The 15,789-nt window shown below is 51.9% G+C and overlaps 1 protein-coding gene across 5 annotated transcripts in view; it reads left to right on the forward strand.

Moving 5' to 3' along the window:
• The window catches only part of TET3 (tet methylcytosine dioxygenase 3), a 109,462-nt gene that overhangs the window by 1,012 nt on the left and 92,661 nt on the right, over positions 1–15,789 (forward strand). The window contains exons 2-3 of one of the 5 annotated variants that reach the window (XM_024765645.1): positions 451–1,176; positions 15,482–15,538. In XM_024765645.1, the coding sequence (XP_024621413.1) occupies positions 874–1,176; positions 15,482–15,538 (360 nt within the window). In that variant the 5' untranslated portion in view covers positions 451–873. Of the gene's footprint in view, positions 1–450; positions 1,177–1,434; positions 1,544–14,499; positions 14,555–15,079; positions 15,169–15,481; positions 15,539–15,789 lie in introns of those variants that run through there. The other 4 variants (XM_024765649.1, XM_024765648.1, XM_024765647.1 and 1 more) reach the window with 4 other exon arrangements.

Raw genomic sequence — 15,789 nt, forward strand, 5'->3', positions numbered from 1 at the left:
GCTACCCCGGGCGCGCCCCTCTCCAGGCCGCTTCCGTGCAGGGGGCGCCCGGGCAGCCCCGCCGAGTGAAGCTCTCTGCAAACTTTATTTTGAAAGCTGTGCTCCCTTGGGGAGGGCCTAGCGACCTCCAGTGAGGGGTGTGTGGGAATTTTGGCAAAACTCTCCCAAGCCCATGGGGGTGGGGCGAAGGACAACTTTCTTAGAAATCTCACCTTGACCACCCCGTTAAATTCGCCGTCCAGGTTTCCTTACCACCCCGTCAGGCCCCAGGCCTTCTCCCTCAGGGAGCGGGTGCTAGTGTGCCCTGCCAGAGGTTCTGGGCAGAACTTCATGAGAGCAAGCCCATTCTCTTCCCCCATCTTCCCTTTTCCCAGAAGCAGGAAGAGGTAACATGTGAAAGTTGTCCCCGAGCCCCGAGTGATGCGCTTCCCCTTTCTGTCTCTCTTTCAGGCAGCGCTGCCTTCTCCATCATCCTGACCCGGGAGAAGAAATACGGGAGGAGAAACTCCTCACCCTGCCCTGCCCCCAACACACACCTACTGGCATACCTCATGCCTGGGTCCAGAGTGAGTGAGGGTGAAGAACCCACCCATCCAAGATGATCCCGTCTCTGGGGACTGCCGCTGGTGTCCTCCCCCAGATCCCGGGCCCCATCAGGTGGGAGAGTGGCCCCCAACTGAGTCCTATGAGACTGCTGCAGAGGAGGTGAAGAGGGGTTGAGAAGAGGCACCCATCCCGGAGCCTGGAGCTACTTGCCTTCGCCTTGTAGATTTTGACTGCTTTAGGAGAGAAGGACCTGTTGGTGGCCTTTGGAGGCAGGAAGCTGGACTGTGGCTCTGTCCCAGCACCTATGCCCCCACCTCTGGCAGCGTCATGAGTCAGTTTCAGGTGCCCCTGGCAGTCCAGCCAGACCTGCCAGGCCTTTATGACTTCCCTCAGGGCCAGGTGATGGTAGGGGGCTTCCAGGGGCCTGGGCTCCCAATGGCTGGGAGTGAACCGCAACTCCGAGGGAGTGGAGATGGGCGGAAGAAACGGAAACGGTGTGGTACTTGCGAGCCCTGCCGGCGGCTAGAAAACTGTGGGGCTTGCACCAGCTGTACCAACCGCCGCACACATCAGATCTGCAAACTGCGCAAGTGTGAGGTGCTGAAGAAAAAAGTGGGGCTTCTCAAGGAGGTAAGATGGATCTTGCGTGGCTGCCCTGACCCTTCCTTGAGGGTGTGTGTTCACAGGGGTCTTGCTAAAGCCAGTTAAGCCCACTCTCCCGCTTTGATCCTCCTGGTCCAACTTTGAGTGGGGCCATAAATAGGAGTGTTGCTGTCTTTGGAAGCTGCTTTAGGCTCCTTTGCCGGGCCGACAATTGATGGGAGAGGAAACGGGTTGTAGAGGGCTCTGAGCTAGCAGTCTCATCTCTGATGTTTGCATTTGATGCAGGACAATGATATCCAGCTTTATCTCTAGAAGTTCCTTGTCCTGCTTGAAGCCTCAGATGTGTTTCAAGGTCACACCAGTGCTTGGGTGATGTGGGGAGTGATGGTGTCAGGTAAGGGTTGGAGGCTGATGGGTTTGGAAATAAAAATTTGGAGTGACACAGTGTTTTTTATGCTTCCCTGATGCAGTGGGATGTTTCTTTCCCTAAATCTTTTTGGGTACCATCATTTTTGGGATGATACCTAAAAGTGTTTGGGAACTTAATGAGAAACCCATGATTTGGGTTCCCCTACTAAACAGTACTTCTTGAGGTCAAGGACCATTTATCTCTGTGTTCTCAGGGCCTGGCTCAGTTCCTTGGTGTGTAGTAAGGACTCAGATAGCAATTGAATGAATGAATGATTGTTTTTGAGACACTGTCAACCCCAGGAAGGAGTACTTCCTTAATTATGAGCAGGGAGGCAGAGAGAGGGAAGGAGTTGGAATGAGAGCAGAGGAGGAAGTGGAGAGGCAGTGACCCTGCACTGGCCATCTTTCCTTTCCATTCTGGTGGTGGGCTGCCAGCATGAGGTTGGTAGCAGCTGTAACAGCGGAGAGTTGGCAGAGGTAGGGACGAGTGAAGTTGAGCAGCTTGGGAGGAGCAGTGTAGCGGCGGAGGTTGCTCCAGGCAGCGGAACTGGCGCTGGACAGAGACGGAGGCCTGCACAGTCTGTGGGACTCCCCCGCTCTGCCACTGATTTGTCCGAGGGCTCGGACAACTCAGGTCCGCTCTCTGGGTCTGTCTTCTGCCTGGGGAGATGCAGGGGTTGTGCTTGATGGCCTTTGAAGCCCTCTCTAGCTGGGCTGGAAACCGCTGTACTTCTGAGAGCCGGGGTACCTGTGGCTTCCATGGGCTGGCGGCTTGCACTCGGGATTTCCCTGACTGCTGAGTTCAGAGCTGTGCCGCCAGCTTGGTGGGGCTGTGGTCCCGTGGCTGGGAAGAAAGATCCCAGTGTTTTGGTCAGGAAAGTGGGTGTTGCTGGGGTGTCCCTTCTCACCTTGTCTTGCCCACTCCCTGTGGAAGCTGCATATCACGGTCCAGGGACGGCGGACTGATGCTGTATTTCCCCGGTCTCAGGTTAAAGCAGACATCTGGATCACATCTGCAGCTCCCCACCCCAGCCTGGGAGACTGTGTCCAGCTCCTTTATGTTGCTGGTGTTTGGGGGAGTTGGCATCCTGCTGGCCCAGTGCTCTGTGGGTCATTTCTGAAAGGGGGGTGGGATCAGGGATAGGCTTCACTCCTGGGCATGAGATCTCGTGTTTTGGTATAGGTAGGACCTGCCTCGTCTACCTTGTAAAGCTTGCTTCCTGGTAGGGTTTACCTCCTTCTCGTCCACCTTTCTCTCACTCCATTCCTCTCAAACCCTGGGGGATGAAGCGGGCTGAGCTTTCTGGGCTGGAACACGTGGCTCTTGTGAACTGTGTTTAAGCTCTTCTTTCGGCAACAATGAGGCATACCTGGGTGAAAGGGGCTGGGAGTGAAGCCAGGGGCCTGTCATCCTGGTGTGTAAGCTGCTGGCCTGGGCTTCTGGTGGTCGTGGTTAAGAGACCGGGGATCTGGCTTGGCTGAGGCTTAGAGACAACCCGGCGGAGAGATGTCTGCATCCCTGTGGACCTTGCCATGGCCGGCTGCCCCTCTAGGCCCCCAGGGTCAGGAAAATGTGGCTGGTGTCCTGTGATCCCCCCTGGACAGAGGGCCCACGTGCTGATCTGTGCACCTGTGCTGTCCCATGACAGAGTTCTCCCAGTTTCTGGAGAAACAATGGAAAGGGGACAATGGAGTGAGCTTTGTCTTAAAGTTAACTTTCTTTGACTTAAAGAGCAGTACTTTGTTTTAAGGATAGATACTTTCTATTTCTTGATATTTAAAAGTGTGCTTTTTTTTTTTAATGAAATGGAGGTGTTGATAAAAATTAGATCTTTTTTTTTTTAAAGTCTTTACTTGGCAAAATACAAAATGGTAACTAGTGTCTGTCTCCACAATTTTTTTAAATTGGTCCTTGAAGGCTGAAAGTGTGGGAACCACTGTCCAGGCTACACTGCATTTGATGAATGTATCTCTGGCAGAGTTGACAGGCCCAAGAGGCTGTGCCCGAGTGAGGGAGCCCAGGGAAGCAGCCCAGCGTTTACAGCCCCCAGGGAACTGCTGAGACCTTCACTAGGTCTGAGCAGCCATGTAGCAGAGGGGACCTGTCCCAGGATTTGGGAGGTCAGGAAAGGAGGAGACCCATAGAACTTTACTGTTTTTCAAGCTGTACATGCTGTTTATTTTTTTACTTTTATTTATTTTTTTATACAGTAGGTTCTTATTAGTTATCCATTTTATACATGTTAGTGTATACATGTCAATCCCAATCTCCCAATTCATCCCCACCCCCACCCCCGCCCCAGCCACTTTCCCTCCTTGGTGTCCATGTGTCCATACGTTTGTTCTCTACATCTGTGAGACCCATAGAACTTTAGAACTTGGCCCCTGCTCTTCAGGTGGGACAAGACACAGCATCCCAGGAGCCTCTTGGGAATCAGACCCTCTCTTTGCACCTGTGCTTCTCAGCGTCTCCTCTTCTGGGCACCTTTCTTTACTTCCATCCTGTCTCTACGTCCTCCAGCTTCCTTTGGGGCTTCTTCTGAGCTATCTGCTGACAGCTGCTTTGTGTCATCCTGTGAGAGGGGGAACATTATCTTGACTATCTTGTCTTCCTTCCCTGCTCCTCAATTTTTTACCCAGTGCGGGTAGGTGGTGCTGCAGAGCCCATCTACTCAGAAAAGTTCAGCATTTTAGTAGTAGAGGCAGCTCCCAGGGCTGGTCCTGTCCACCACAGATGTAGGTGACTACTTACTTCTCTGGGCCCTAAAGAGAGGTAACACACCTGAAGGTGTTCATTCCTGTAACTGGGGTCTTCCTTCCTAGTTCCAGGGAGGATTTAGATCCTAGGCTGATGTCGGAGGCTATTTGACTTCCACATTCTTTTTACCTGAGTGGTGGCTTGTAGCACAAGGAAGACGGCTGATTAGAAAAGTAGGATTTGGTGAGTGTGAAGATACAGAACCCAAAGGGCGGGCTGTGCCGCTGACTCTCTTGAGCATTGGTGTTTTCATATGTCAGATGGGTTAACCCTTCTTTGTGAGGATTAATTGAGATAAAATATGCAGAACATCTAGCACATGGTAGGTAATCAGTGCACGGTGACAACACATGCCTAGAACATCTAGAAAAGAATTAATCTTTATGCATAAAAATTGTGTCTGTTAGTCTCTGAGCTTTAATTGTTTATTAAATGTTTGTTTCAAGACATCCCTGCTCGCTCATAGAACGGTGGGGCCAGGCAAAGGGAGGGAGACATTTGCCGGCCTCTTTGCTGGGGGAGGAGGCTGGACACCCAGGAGCAAGGAGCCGCTGTGGCCCAGGGCCTGACTGAAAAGTTGCTCATGGTGAGGGACGTAAATGTCTGATAAAAAGGGTAGGAGAAAACCCCTTTGTGAGAAAAACTTCCCTAGAAGTATGTATACATAAGACTGGAAGCATGACCGAGAATGTTGTGGGTGAGAAATGAAGAGAAATAGAAATATATATGGTGTGTCTAGCCCTCAGCCAGTTGGATTTAGTGGCTGAAACAAAGCCCTGTGCCAGTTTTGAGACAGGATACCTTGGAATTGGGGATCTCTCAACAATATCAGAACCTGACCACTTCTTGCCTCACCTGCTAGTAGCTCTGGCTTCCTGCAGATGGAGGCTATGAGGAGGGATGCTGTCAGGCTGGCACCAGTTCCCACCAGCAAAGGAAGAATTGATTGGTAAAGTAGAAGTGATGAGACTCTTCAGAGAAAGGGACCCCATCTCAGCATTTCTGAATCCAGTGAGAAGCTTGGGCAAGGAGAGGTGTTTACCATAGACTTCAGAAAATTGTTTTTCAGTTGTAAACAGTTTTAACCCCATGGCTACAGACTCTAAAAGGGAAGTTAGCTGGAGGGGTAAGATTGCTTTTGAAAAAGGAAATGCTGACTTAACAGTCCTAAATGGTGCCCTAAGGAGGAAGGTGGTGGGACTGGGGAAGATCTGAACCATCCATGTGGTTGCTTGGGCTGCTGTCTATGAGTGCAGATAGTAAAAGACCATGCTTTTTACATGGAAAGGGGTGCACTTCAAGTGTAGTCTGACGCCTTAAGAGGGACATAAGGGAGTCCAGTGGCCAGAATGTGCTGAGGTGGTGGAAAATGCTCAAGACAATAAAAGGCTTTTATATATTCCCAGCAAGAGCATAGAAGGAAGAGACAGTCTTACAGTTTTGGAGCAGAACTAGTGACAGAGAGAGAGAAGCCACTAGATCCCTGTCATGCCAGGGAGTATAAACTGGGGAGAGACCACAGCATGTGTGGTTAGGAAAGGAGAGCCAGCTACCCTACCTGAATCTGAGTCATTCACTCCCTACTGCACACCTTCAGATATACTCATGGAATGATATCGTTATGGAATTCTGATGATTGGAAGAGGGCCAAAAGACCAGAGACAGGCAGAAAGTTCCATTTTTCAAAGAGATTTTGGAAATTGTAAACCAGTGTCAGTTTTTGACAGTTCTAGAGCAGATTTTTTAGAAGGTGGTTCGTGAGATTTAGAAAGACAGTGGTGAGCTTTGAGGGTCCCTGTGGTTCTTTACAAAGAAATTCAGTCAAACCAATGGGCCTGGATTTCTGCAGATAAATGTTATTTCCTGCCAGCTTCGTGGACAGGTCAGAGGACCAGTTTTTATTTAAAGTCATCCTGAAGAGGGCACAGGTATAACTGCCTTGTTCAAACTTTTAATCAACCAGTGTGGATCGGGGATTCCACGTTGGGATCACCTGGATCCCACCCTCAGGGATTCTAGTTTGATTGGTCTTGGGTGGATCTCTACTGGGCTGGGGGTCCCCAGGTGTGTCTAATGTGTAGTTACAGTGGAACTCCTCTGACACAGATGAGAGCTGAATGATGGGCACCCACCAGGACTCTTTACTGCAAATTGCTCACCTGAGTCTTAGGGCACCCGAATGGTTTACAGCCATACTTACTCCTTGCTAATCAGTGGACCAGCAGCCTCGGCATCATCTGGGACGTTGTCAGAAATGCAGAGTCTCAGGCTTTACATCAGAATTACTGAATGAGGATCTGCACTTTAACCACATTCCCGGGTGATTTGTATGTCCATGCGAGTTTGCGGAGCCGGTCTATGGCACTTCTGTGAGTGGAGAAGGGGACAGAAGTGAGTCTTGATGAACAGAGGTAAAGAACTCCAGTTGCAGGGACTTCCCTGGCGGTCCAGTGGTTAAGACTTAGCCTTCCAGCGCAGGGGGTGTGGGTTCGATCCCTGGTCGGGGAGCTAAGATCCCACATGCCTCGTGACCCAAAAATCGAAACATAAAACAGAAGCAATATTGTAACAAATTCAATAAAGACTTTAAAAATGGTCCATATCAAAAAAATCTTAAAAAAAAAAAGACGTAATGGGAATAAAAATTTGATATATTACACTTAAAAAAAAAAGAACTCCAGTTGTCAACAAGGGTAAGGAGGGTGATCCAACCCATTTACCCTGTATGCCAGGGAGATAAGAACGTCTTGAGACTTACTTCATGTTTATTCTTGTTTTTCTGGAGTCCATTTCTTTCTAGTCTAGTGAGTTATCAATAAAAGAAGCCCTTTAAGAACGTGTGTGTGTGCTCTGAGAACAGTTGGGAAAGGGTTCTCGGAAGATGTTTGCTGCCCAGCAGTCTGACTTGGAACGTGGGAGCCCCACGAGAGAGTAGTAGCTGGTGGTAGTTGTGAACAGGAGGAGCACACCCATAGAACCCGGGATCTCATGGAAGGGTCTGGAGGCTTAGGAGCTGAAGGGATGTGTGCCCCCTCTTCATAAGATGTAGGTAGGAGCAGGTGTGATCAGTGGGTAGGTGGGTCGTGGCAGCGGTAGTCGTGTGGATGCAGATATTTAAGTTGAATGATAGAACAAGGGGTTAAGAAGATTGGGGGCAGTCTGGAACCATGGGCCTCAGCCAAACTCAGTGGAATTTAATCAGGGCAAATCCAAAGTTCTGCACTTGTTTTTAAACAAAGAAAGAAATGGCAGGTAGGAATAGCTGAAACTCTGAAAGGTGTGTTGACAGCCTGTCTCTAGGAGCTCTGTCAGAGTAGTCACATGCAGGACAACTGAAGAAGATGAGTTGTTCAGCTTGGAAATGAGTAGAGGAACGCAGGCTAAGACGAGTCCTGTGTGGAAGAGGGAGTCAGTTCCTTTGTGTAGGGGAATGTGTGGAACTTTCATTGGAGGGTAGAAGTTAGCAGGTAGACTGAATCCATGTTTGTTTGTTTAACATCTTTATTGGAGTATAATTGCTTTACAATGGTGTGTTAGTTTCTGCTGTACAACAAAGTGAATCAGCTATAGGTATACATATATCCCCATATCCCCTCCCTCTCGCATCTCCCTTGCACCCTCCCTATCCCATCCCTCTAGGTCGTCAGAAAGCACTGAGCTGATCTCCCTGAATCCATGTTTGAAAAAAAGAATTTTCTAACATTTATAGCTGTTCCAAGACTGAAGAACCAGCCCTGTGCCTGCGTGGGTCTGAGTAGAGGACGGATGTTCTGGCTGGGATGTTACAAGGACGTCCTCTGTCAGGTGGGGTCTTCCACACGCGGTGGTCTCTTGCTCAAACTGTGTAAAGTATAACATATTCCTTAGACAACTGCGTTGCAGAAGAAACATCGCTCTTAGGCCATAACGTTTTTGGTCAGTTTCTAGACCTGATTGATCTCAGACCTAGGTTGGAATTTGGTCTGTAAACTCTGAAAATTTCAGCCAAGTGTGTGAATGTGCAGGGGTATATCTTCTCAGGAGAGAGGGGCTGTGGTTTTCAGCAAATTCTCAAGAGTATTCATGACCTCCCAGATTTAAGAAGCATGCATGCTCTCCCTGAGCTGTCCAATATGATAGCCATTAGCCACGTGTGGCTACAAAAATTAAAGTCAATTAAAATTAGATTCAGAAACTCAGGCACACCAGCTAGCTGCCTTTCAAGTGGTTTGTGTGTTAGATTTTTTTATCAATATGAGTAGTTCTACTGGATGTGGAGTTTCCCTGCGTGGTCTCTGAACCCTCACTGAAGACTGTTTCTGGGTTGGGGACATAGCTGTCCCAGTTGGTTATTCCTGGAAGGATATTTTGGGATAGGGTTCCTGTTCCCACCCCAAGGTAAGTGGTGAGGGGTATGGAGGGGGGCAATGCTTTCCTGGGTTCTGAACAACCCACGGCAAAGCTTTTTTTTTTTTTTTTTTTTTAACTGAGCATCCTCTCTTTATTTATTGCTTCCCTTGAAGGCATGGGCCATGTTTTAATTATCTGCTGTGGGGAAAAACAATAGGAATGCGGTGTGGCTCCCCATCTGAAGGCGCTCTCTGAAGCTGCCTGGGGGAAAGTGGCTTCTCCCACCCTCACTCGTACCCAGCAGCCCTGGTGAACCTCGCCTGAGGGTTCTTACTGGGGCACATGCCCCACCCCAAGTCAGCAGTCACCTCTCTGCCTTGGGCCTCTCATCCTGGAGAGGGGAGCGTGGTGACTGGGTGAGTTGAAAGACCACATCAGGGGTCTCAGGAGTTTGTCACTAATTCCTCCTCCCCTTCCCATCACGTCTTTATAGTTCCCTTGTGGATTGAGGGCGGGATGCTCAGGAAGAGAGAAGGTGTTGGAAAGGAATACGACCCCTTTATCTACCTTGAGCCCTGCTGCCCTTTGGCTGGGAGAGTCCTTTAGGGTTGCTTTGGGCCTCTGCCTGAGTGTGTCTGTGCAGGGCCCAGGCTGCTGGCACACCTGGAGTGGACACACCCCTCTGTGGCCTTGTCTCCTGTCATTTGCTTAAGAAATCTGATAACCTAAGTTTTTATTAGTCGCTGAGGGAGGGGAAAAAAAAAAAGCCGGCGCCCAGCGTGGGTTAACTGGCCGGCCTTCCGGTGACCACAGGGGGTTGCTTGCTTGCTTCAGGTCGCACAAGCTCTGTTCCTGCACTGCTGGCTCTGACCTGTACATGTTCTAACTCCCTTGTGCCCTGTCTCCCCACACCCAGCCAGGGAATTCGTGAACAGAATAATGCACCTCCCACTACTAGTAGAGCAGCAACTCTTAGATGCTCCAAATGGAAAGGGAGTTGCATTAGGTAGAGTCATTTGGGAGCATTTGCCAGAAGGCATGTGTCCCATAGTCCCCCACCCCATTTAATTACTGCCAGAGGAAGCCTCAGGAAGGGTTGTGGAGATGCTGGGTACCGGACCATAGAGTCTGGTAAGGTACCGGAGTCATAGAGCAAGGTACCGGACCATAGAGTCTGTTCCCTTCTGAGCCTTTCTTGGGGGAAGGACACTGGGTGGCTCTCTCTGGTCTCATTTTGTTCTGTCTTTTTATTGATTTCTCTGCCCTTTGAGAGTAAGCTCTGGGTACCCCAGTTCCCTGGTTGATGCTGGGAATGATCCTGGAGCCCCAGAAGAGATAGGGAATGGCATCCTCTCACCATGAGCCTGGGTCCTGTCTGGATGGTTGACGCTGCAGGATGCGGTGGGGGTGTTGGGAGCCAGTGAGAGGAGAAGAGCTGGCGCTAGGAGGATACGGAGGAGAGGCACCTTCCTGGAATGCTTCCTCAGTCCCAGGACCTCCAGTGTCCCCTGTGCCGGGGGAGGGCAGCTTCTCTCTCTGGCGTCGCTTAAGTTTCCAGAGACAGGACGTCATCTGCTTTGACTGGTAAACCTGCAGGTTGCCTTCCCAGCCTCCTTCAGCACATCTCGCCTGGGACTGGCTGTGTGCGAGGCGCTGCGCTGAGCCTGAGCCGTCGGTAAAGGGGAGGCAGCATTTACTCTGTCCTTAATGAGCTCACAGTCTGGGGAGGGAGGCAAGCGTGGCAACAAACTATTAGTCTGGTAGGGCTACAAGGGAGGGATGCCTTGAGGGCAGAGACCAGCCTTAGTCACTGTTAGGTGAAGAGAGACCATCGTGGAAGGGAAGGGACCTGTTTTGAGAGTTTCAGCGTAGTGATATGTGAAAGATGAGGGGGGGTACTTCTAGGAGGAGGGAGGCATCTCCCCTGAAACTGAGCTGTGCAGAGATGCTACTCGAATGCTCACGGCTGGCGGCAGTGGTGTGGAAGGACGCAGACAGACCACAGGGCACCAGCTGAGGGTGTTCATGGATCCTCAAGGTGGAAGGTAAGATGCTTTGTGTTAATTATTCTTGGAAGTCTTCCCCTGGGGCTGCCCCCAGGTTTCTAAACCACTCAGTATTCCTGTCTCACCTTCTCAATGAAGGTTCTGTGTTATTTGCTTGGATCTTGGAACACTTGGTGGTCCAAGGCTATTGAATTTGGGGTGGGGAGACCGTGATGAGGTTCATAGAATATAAGACCTTCTTACAAGCATTTAGGATGGCTTGTGGGGTGTGGGCAGAGCCACAGCTGCTGCTTGTCAGCCTGGGGGGGTCTGGGTGCCTTCTGTTTGTTGGTATGGAAATATGCAGGTGGAGTTGCTGGCTGGCTCTGTTTTCCCTCTGACATCACTGGGTGCCTGAGTTCAGCCTGGTTCTATTGCATCTCCAAGGAGGAGCACCTTTTCTTCCTTTGCTGCTGTTCTTTCACCTCCTTGTCTTTCTCCTCCCCGAGATTGCCGTTGATACAGACTTCCGCTGCCAAAGCTAATTGTGAGGCCTGATCTGTGAATGAAGGCAAAGGCAGTTCCCATGACAACTGCAAAGAGTTTGAAATATAGGGGATGATGTGTGTGTGATGGGCTGCAATTACTTGGGTGGAAATTGATGTGTGGACACCGGTGACTTCAAACATAGGTTCTGAAGGTGGAGAGGATGTTGGGTTTCTTTGGCAGATCCTTTGTGTGATGGAGAGGGAAGGGAAGGTCACAGATTTCCCCCACAGTCGATTCCAAGTGCCTTCAGTGTGTGGAATGCTGGGCAAACAAAACAAAACAAAACAAAAAAAAACCCCCGGGGGCTTTGGAGAGGCACGACTCTAGCCATTCTGGTTGGAGAGGCAGGACACACAGAGACGGATAGCAGTACCAAGTGTCAAATGAGAAACATTGGAAGTGCTGTCAGCTGGCAGAGGTCTAGGGTACGTAACCTGAGAAGGCTTCCTGGAGGAAGTGGGGCTTGAACTGAGCTTTGAAGTAAAGCCCTGTGGGGAGTGACCTCCTTTAGGACACAGACATGGCAAGAGAGGAGAAGTTGTCATCTACCCCCTGCCAACTCTAGAAAAGGTAGGTTGATAAGAAAATCATAGAGCTACACAGAGCAGCGCCAGCTGTATTGCTACGAGTGGCGGGGGGCGGGGGGGAGGCGAGAGCCCTGCTCAGTCTCCCAATTTTTCAGTCTGTAGAATGGGCATTAGTAATTCCTGTCTCATTGGTTTGTTTTGAGGGTTAAATAAGATACAGTACATCATGGTCCAATTATGGGGCTTGGCATGGCTTGCTGCTTGGTTGATCCTCCTATAAACCCCCCCAAATCTATCTCTGGATGCATCCCCGTTTCCTAGTCTTTATATATCTGTGTAGGTTCTGGCCTGTAGGTAACTGTGTTTCTGAGGTTCTCTGTGTTGGGGTATTTTGTGGGTTCTGAGAGTGAGTTAATCCATTCACCTCTCCCTAGTGGGGAGGGCCGTGGCCCCATTCCTCCTGCTGGGAGTGCAGTGGGGGGTCTAGGGGTCATGATGGAAGGTGGGGAGGGACCTCCAGCTCCTATGCAGAGGGGTCCCAGGCACCTCTGGGTTGGTCACTGTGAAGCCCCAAGTGTAGAAAGAGGGGCAGATAGGGGAGGGGGTCAGGTGTGAGGTGTGGAGAATGTCCCCGCTGGAGGCAGAGTGGCCCCAGCATGCACCTCTGTGTCTCCTTGGAGCTGTGGCATTCCAGGTGCTTCAGAAAAGGGCAGGAGGCCAGGGTGGGATAGAGATGGTCGCAGGTGCCCTGCCTTGGGGACCACGGGCTCTGCTAGGGTGTCTGCAGTCTGCGGCGGGTGAGGCGGGACCTGTGGTTCAAGCGGAGAGTCAGGGTGGCTCTTGCAGCCTTGTGAGGAAGACGTGTGCTGGCTGAACAAGGCTCGGCCTCGGCTATAGTTCAGATGGCAGGTCGTGCCCTCCCAGGAGAGCGAGTATTCCTCTGATCCCTGGGGACCTCAGAGAACAGGCCGACCAGGAGAGTGTCCTCTACGTCTCAGTGCCCAACCCCCTGCCTCTCCACCCTCCTTGTGTAGAAACTCAGCTCAGCACATTCCAGCCCTGTGCAGAGCCTAGTGAGTGGGGAAGACGGCGGCCGTGTAAATAAATAACTGCACTTGGTAGTGACGGCTCTAGAGGAGGCCCCAGGAGGAGTGGGTGAAGCTCCTGAGGGCTAGATGAGCTGGGAAGGTAGCAGTGGCAGGTGACATTTGGATTAAGCCTTGTACCATATTGGCTTGCCAGGTGGGGGACAGGGAAGGGAACATAGGCAAGGAGCAGCATCGCCAAGTCTCTGAGGCATGAAAATATTACTGTTCTTAGACCCATAGCTTAAAGGGAAGCGGTCTGGTTCAAGAGACCCTACCCCTCTTTAAGTTTCCCTGAGGTTGGCTGGGAGAGAGGGCTTAAAGAACTGGAATGAGAAACACCTGGGTTGGAATTCTAGCTCACCGCTCACCAGCTGTGTGTTGATGGGCAAGTAACAACATCTCTAAGCCCATTTCCCCATAAGGTTGTGTGTGGACGAGTCAAATGAGATGCTCCCACAGCATGGTTGGCACAGGGCCTGGTACCTAGCAGGGGCTTGATAAACTGTGGCAGCCACAGCAGCAACAGTATTGATTGTTACTGTCCAAGCAGTGTTAGTTGCTCTTATCCAGCAGCAGACTGTATGAGGGTGGGTGGGGCAGGGGTTTGGGGGACTAGGATAAAGGAGGGACTTCACTTGGCCTGGCCAAGGTAAGAGCCAAGGGGTGCAGAAGCCCATGGCTCAGGACAATGCTCCTTGCCCTGCCTTGTCACCTGCCTCCCTCCCTGCCCTAGGGAGGAGCTCAGTAGGGCTGCTCTTTGCCCCCAGAGGTGAGGCAGGTGTGGGTCCTGGTGCCTTCTGGAGTCTCCTCACCAGAGCCCAGCTTTGCTGTCTCTCATGAGGCAGCTCGTCCCATTCTGAGTACCCCCTTGGAGCTTCAGGGAGGGGGCAGTAATTGGGCAGGTGTGGTGGAGTTGGTAGCAGAGCACGTCACTGAAATGAGCTCTCACACATCCTAACTAGTCCTACAAGTCACATCTGTGAGTTGAAAAGTAGCACACAATGAGCTCGCTCAGAAATTGAGTGGTAGCTAGCAGCACCTGCAGTGTGGCAGGCACTGTGTTTCACAGAATCCTCACACCTTTGGATGAGGTAGCTGCTTCTGTAAAATAGAACTGCAAAGTAGGCTAAGGGAGGTAAGGTACCACCGCCGAGGTCCTGCAGCTAGATAGTGGAGCCAGGAAACTGAACCAGATACATCAGTACCAGAGACCATATAGGGGTCCCCCTCCTAGAAGACAGAAGCTCTGGGGTGTTCAGCTACAGGGAGGGGATGGGGTGAAGCAGGATGTCTCCTGGGTTGCCTAGGAACTGCAGGGCTTTCCTCTCCCCATTCTGTTCTCTCTCCTTCAGTCTCCTGGGTGCTGCAGGCTTCAAAGGCTCAGAGTCTGGGCTGCCTCTCCTCCTCAGCCTTTCCGGGGGATGGGAAGCCCTGAAGTCTGGAGGCGCCTCCTCCTGTGGCCTTTCTAAAAGAGGAGGAAACATTGAGGGTGGTGGTGGTGGTGAGGCTGTCTGGAGGGGGTGGCCTATGTTCAGGCACTAGGGATGAGTATTCCTAGGGTGAGGTGGTGTTCGCGTGCAAGGGAGGGCAAGTCTGACTTGGTGAGGCTTTGAGCCACAGGCAGTGTTGGCTTCAAGAGGAAATCTGCTGGAGGGAGGGAGGAGTAGGACTGCATAATGGTTGAGAGTCTGGTCTGTAGAGCCGGATAGACCTGTCTTGGAGTCCCAGTGCTGCCGTTTTCTAGCTGTGTCACCTTGGGTAAGTTACTTCACTTGTCTTGCCTTGTTTCCTCATCTGCAAAATGGGGTAAAGGTTCATACTGCCAAGGCTGTATTTTTTTCTTCTAAGGTTGCAGGGGCTATTGCTTTTATAGTGCCTAGCACTGTCCTAGCTGCTGCTAGGATGAGGCGGTTTGCTGGTGTCCTAGGGCTAGAGAGTGGCCTGAGGGGGAAGCCTGCCAGCATCTGCTCGACCCCGACGCAGTCTGCCTTTGACCCTGTAGATGTAGAGGATGCCTCTGGGTATTACCTTCTGGTCCCCGACTCGGGAGTTGTTGAGGGTGTCCCGGGATTCCCCGCCTGTCGGGGAGCGGCGGCGGGCCTGGGCCACAGCCAGCTAGGCTCCGGCACCCTTGGCTGTGCCCCCGCCTCCCGGCTGGGCAGGTCCAACCCCCGGCGGCCCTGCCCCCGCTCGGCCGGCGGCGGGGATTGGCTGGCGAGCGCGCCGCCCCCTCCACACCAGCCTCGCCGGCGGCGGGGAGGGGAGCCAAGCCGGCAGCTGGCCGCCGCCGCCTCTGCAGTGCCTCCCTCCGTGCGCTCCGGCGGGGATAATGGGAGGCCCGCCGGCCGATGCACCAGAGGAGGCCGGCCGAGGTAGAGCGGGCAGGGCGGGGAGGGACGAGGCTAGACCGGACGCAGGAGGAGGGGCAGAGCCCTCCTGGATCTTGGGAGGGTGGAAAAAGGAGAAATGAAAACAAAAACACTCTGGAAGGCGAATGAGCCCTTCCACCGCGCGTCTGGGTGGCAGCTGGAGGCAGGAAGATGGTCCCTGCTATCCTTTCTTTCCGAGGCCCCGTGCCTCCCCTTCTCCCCCTTTCCCTGCAGCGGTGCTGGGGGTGCAGCAGAAGGACTTTGCTGCTTTCCTGGTGTCAGCCTGGCTCATCAGTCTCTCCGGCTTCTTTTGCAGGTGGAAATAAAGGCTGGTGAAGGAGCCGGGCCGTGGGGGCAAGGGGCTGCTGTCAAGGTACCTTGTGTGTGTGTGTGTGTGTGTGTGTGTGTGTGTGTGTGGTAGAGGTGAAGTGTTTGATGGGATTGGATAAAAATAAAGGGTCTCCTCTGGTGATCCCTTAATCTCCCACTGTGTGTGTAGCAGCAGCTGAGGGGGAGGGGCGGCGGGGGTGTGGGCGGCCAATGAATTCTCAGGCCTGTGTGGGTTTTGTTTGGATTCTTTTTGCTTTCTCAGCTGGATGGTTTGGGTGCAGTTGGGATTGGGTT

This window comes from Neophocaena asiaeorientalis, unplaced genomic scaffold (genome assembly GCF_003031525.2).
Source record: "Neophocaena asiaeorientalis asiaeorientalis breed wild unplaced genomic scaffold, Neophocaena_asiaeorientalis_V1.1 scaffold1090, whole genome shotgun sequence".
Lineage (NCBI taxonomy): Eukaryota > Metazoa > Chordata > Mammalia > Artiodactyla > Phocoenidae > Neophocaena > Neophocaena asiaeorientalis.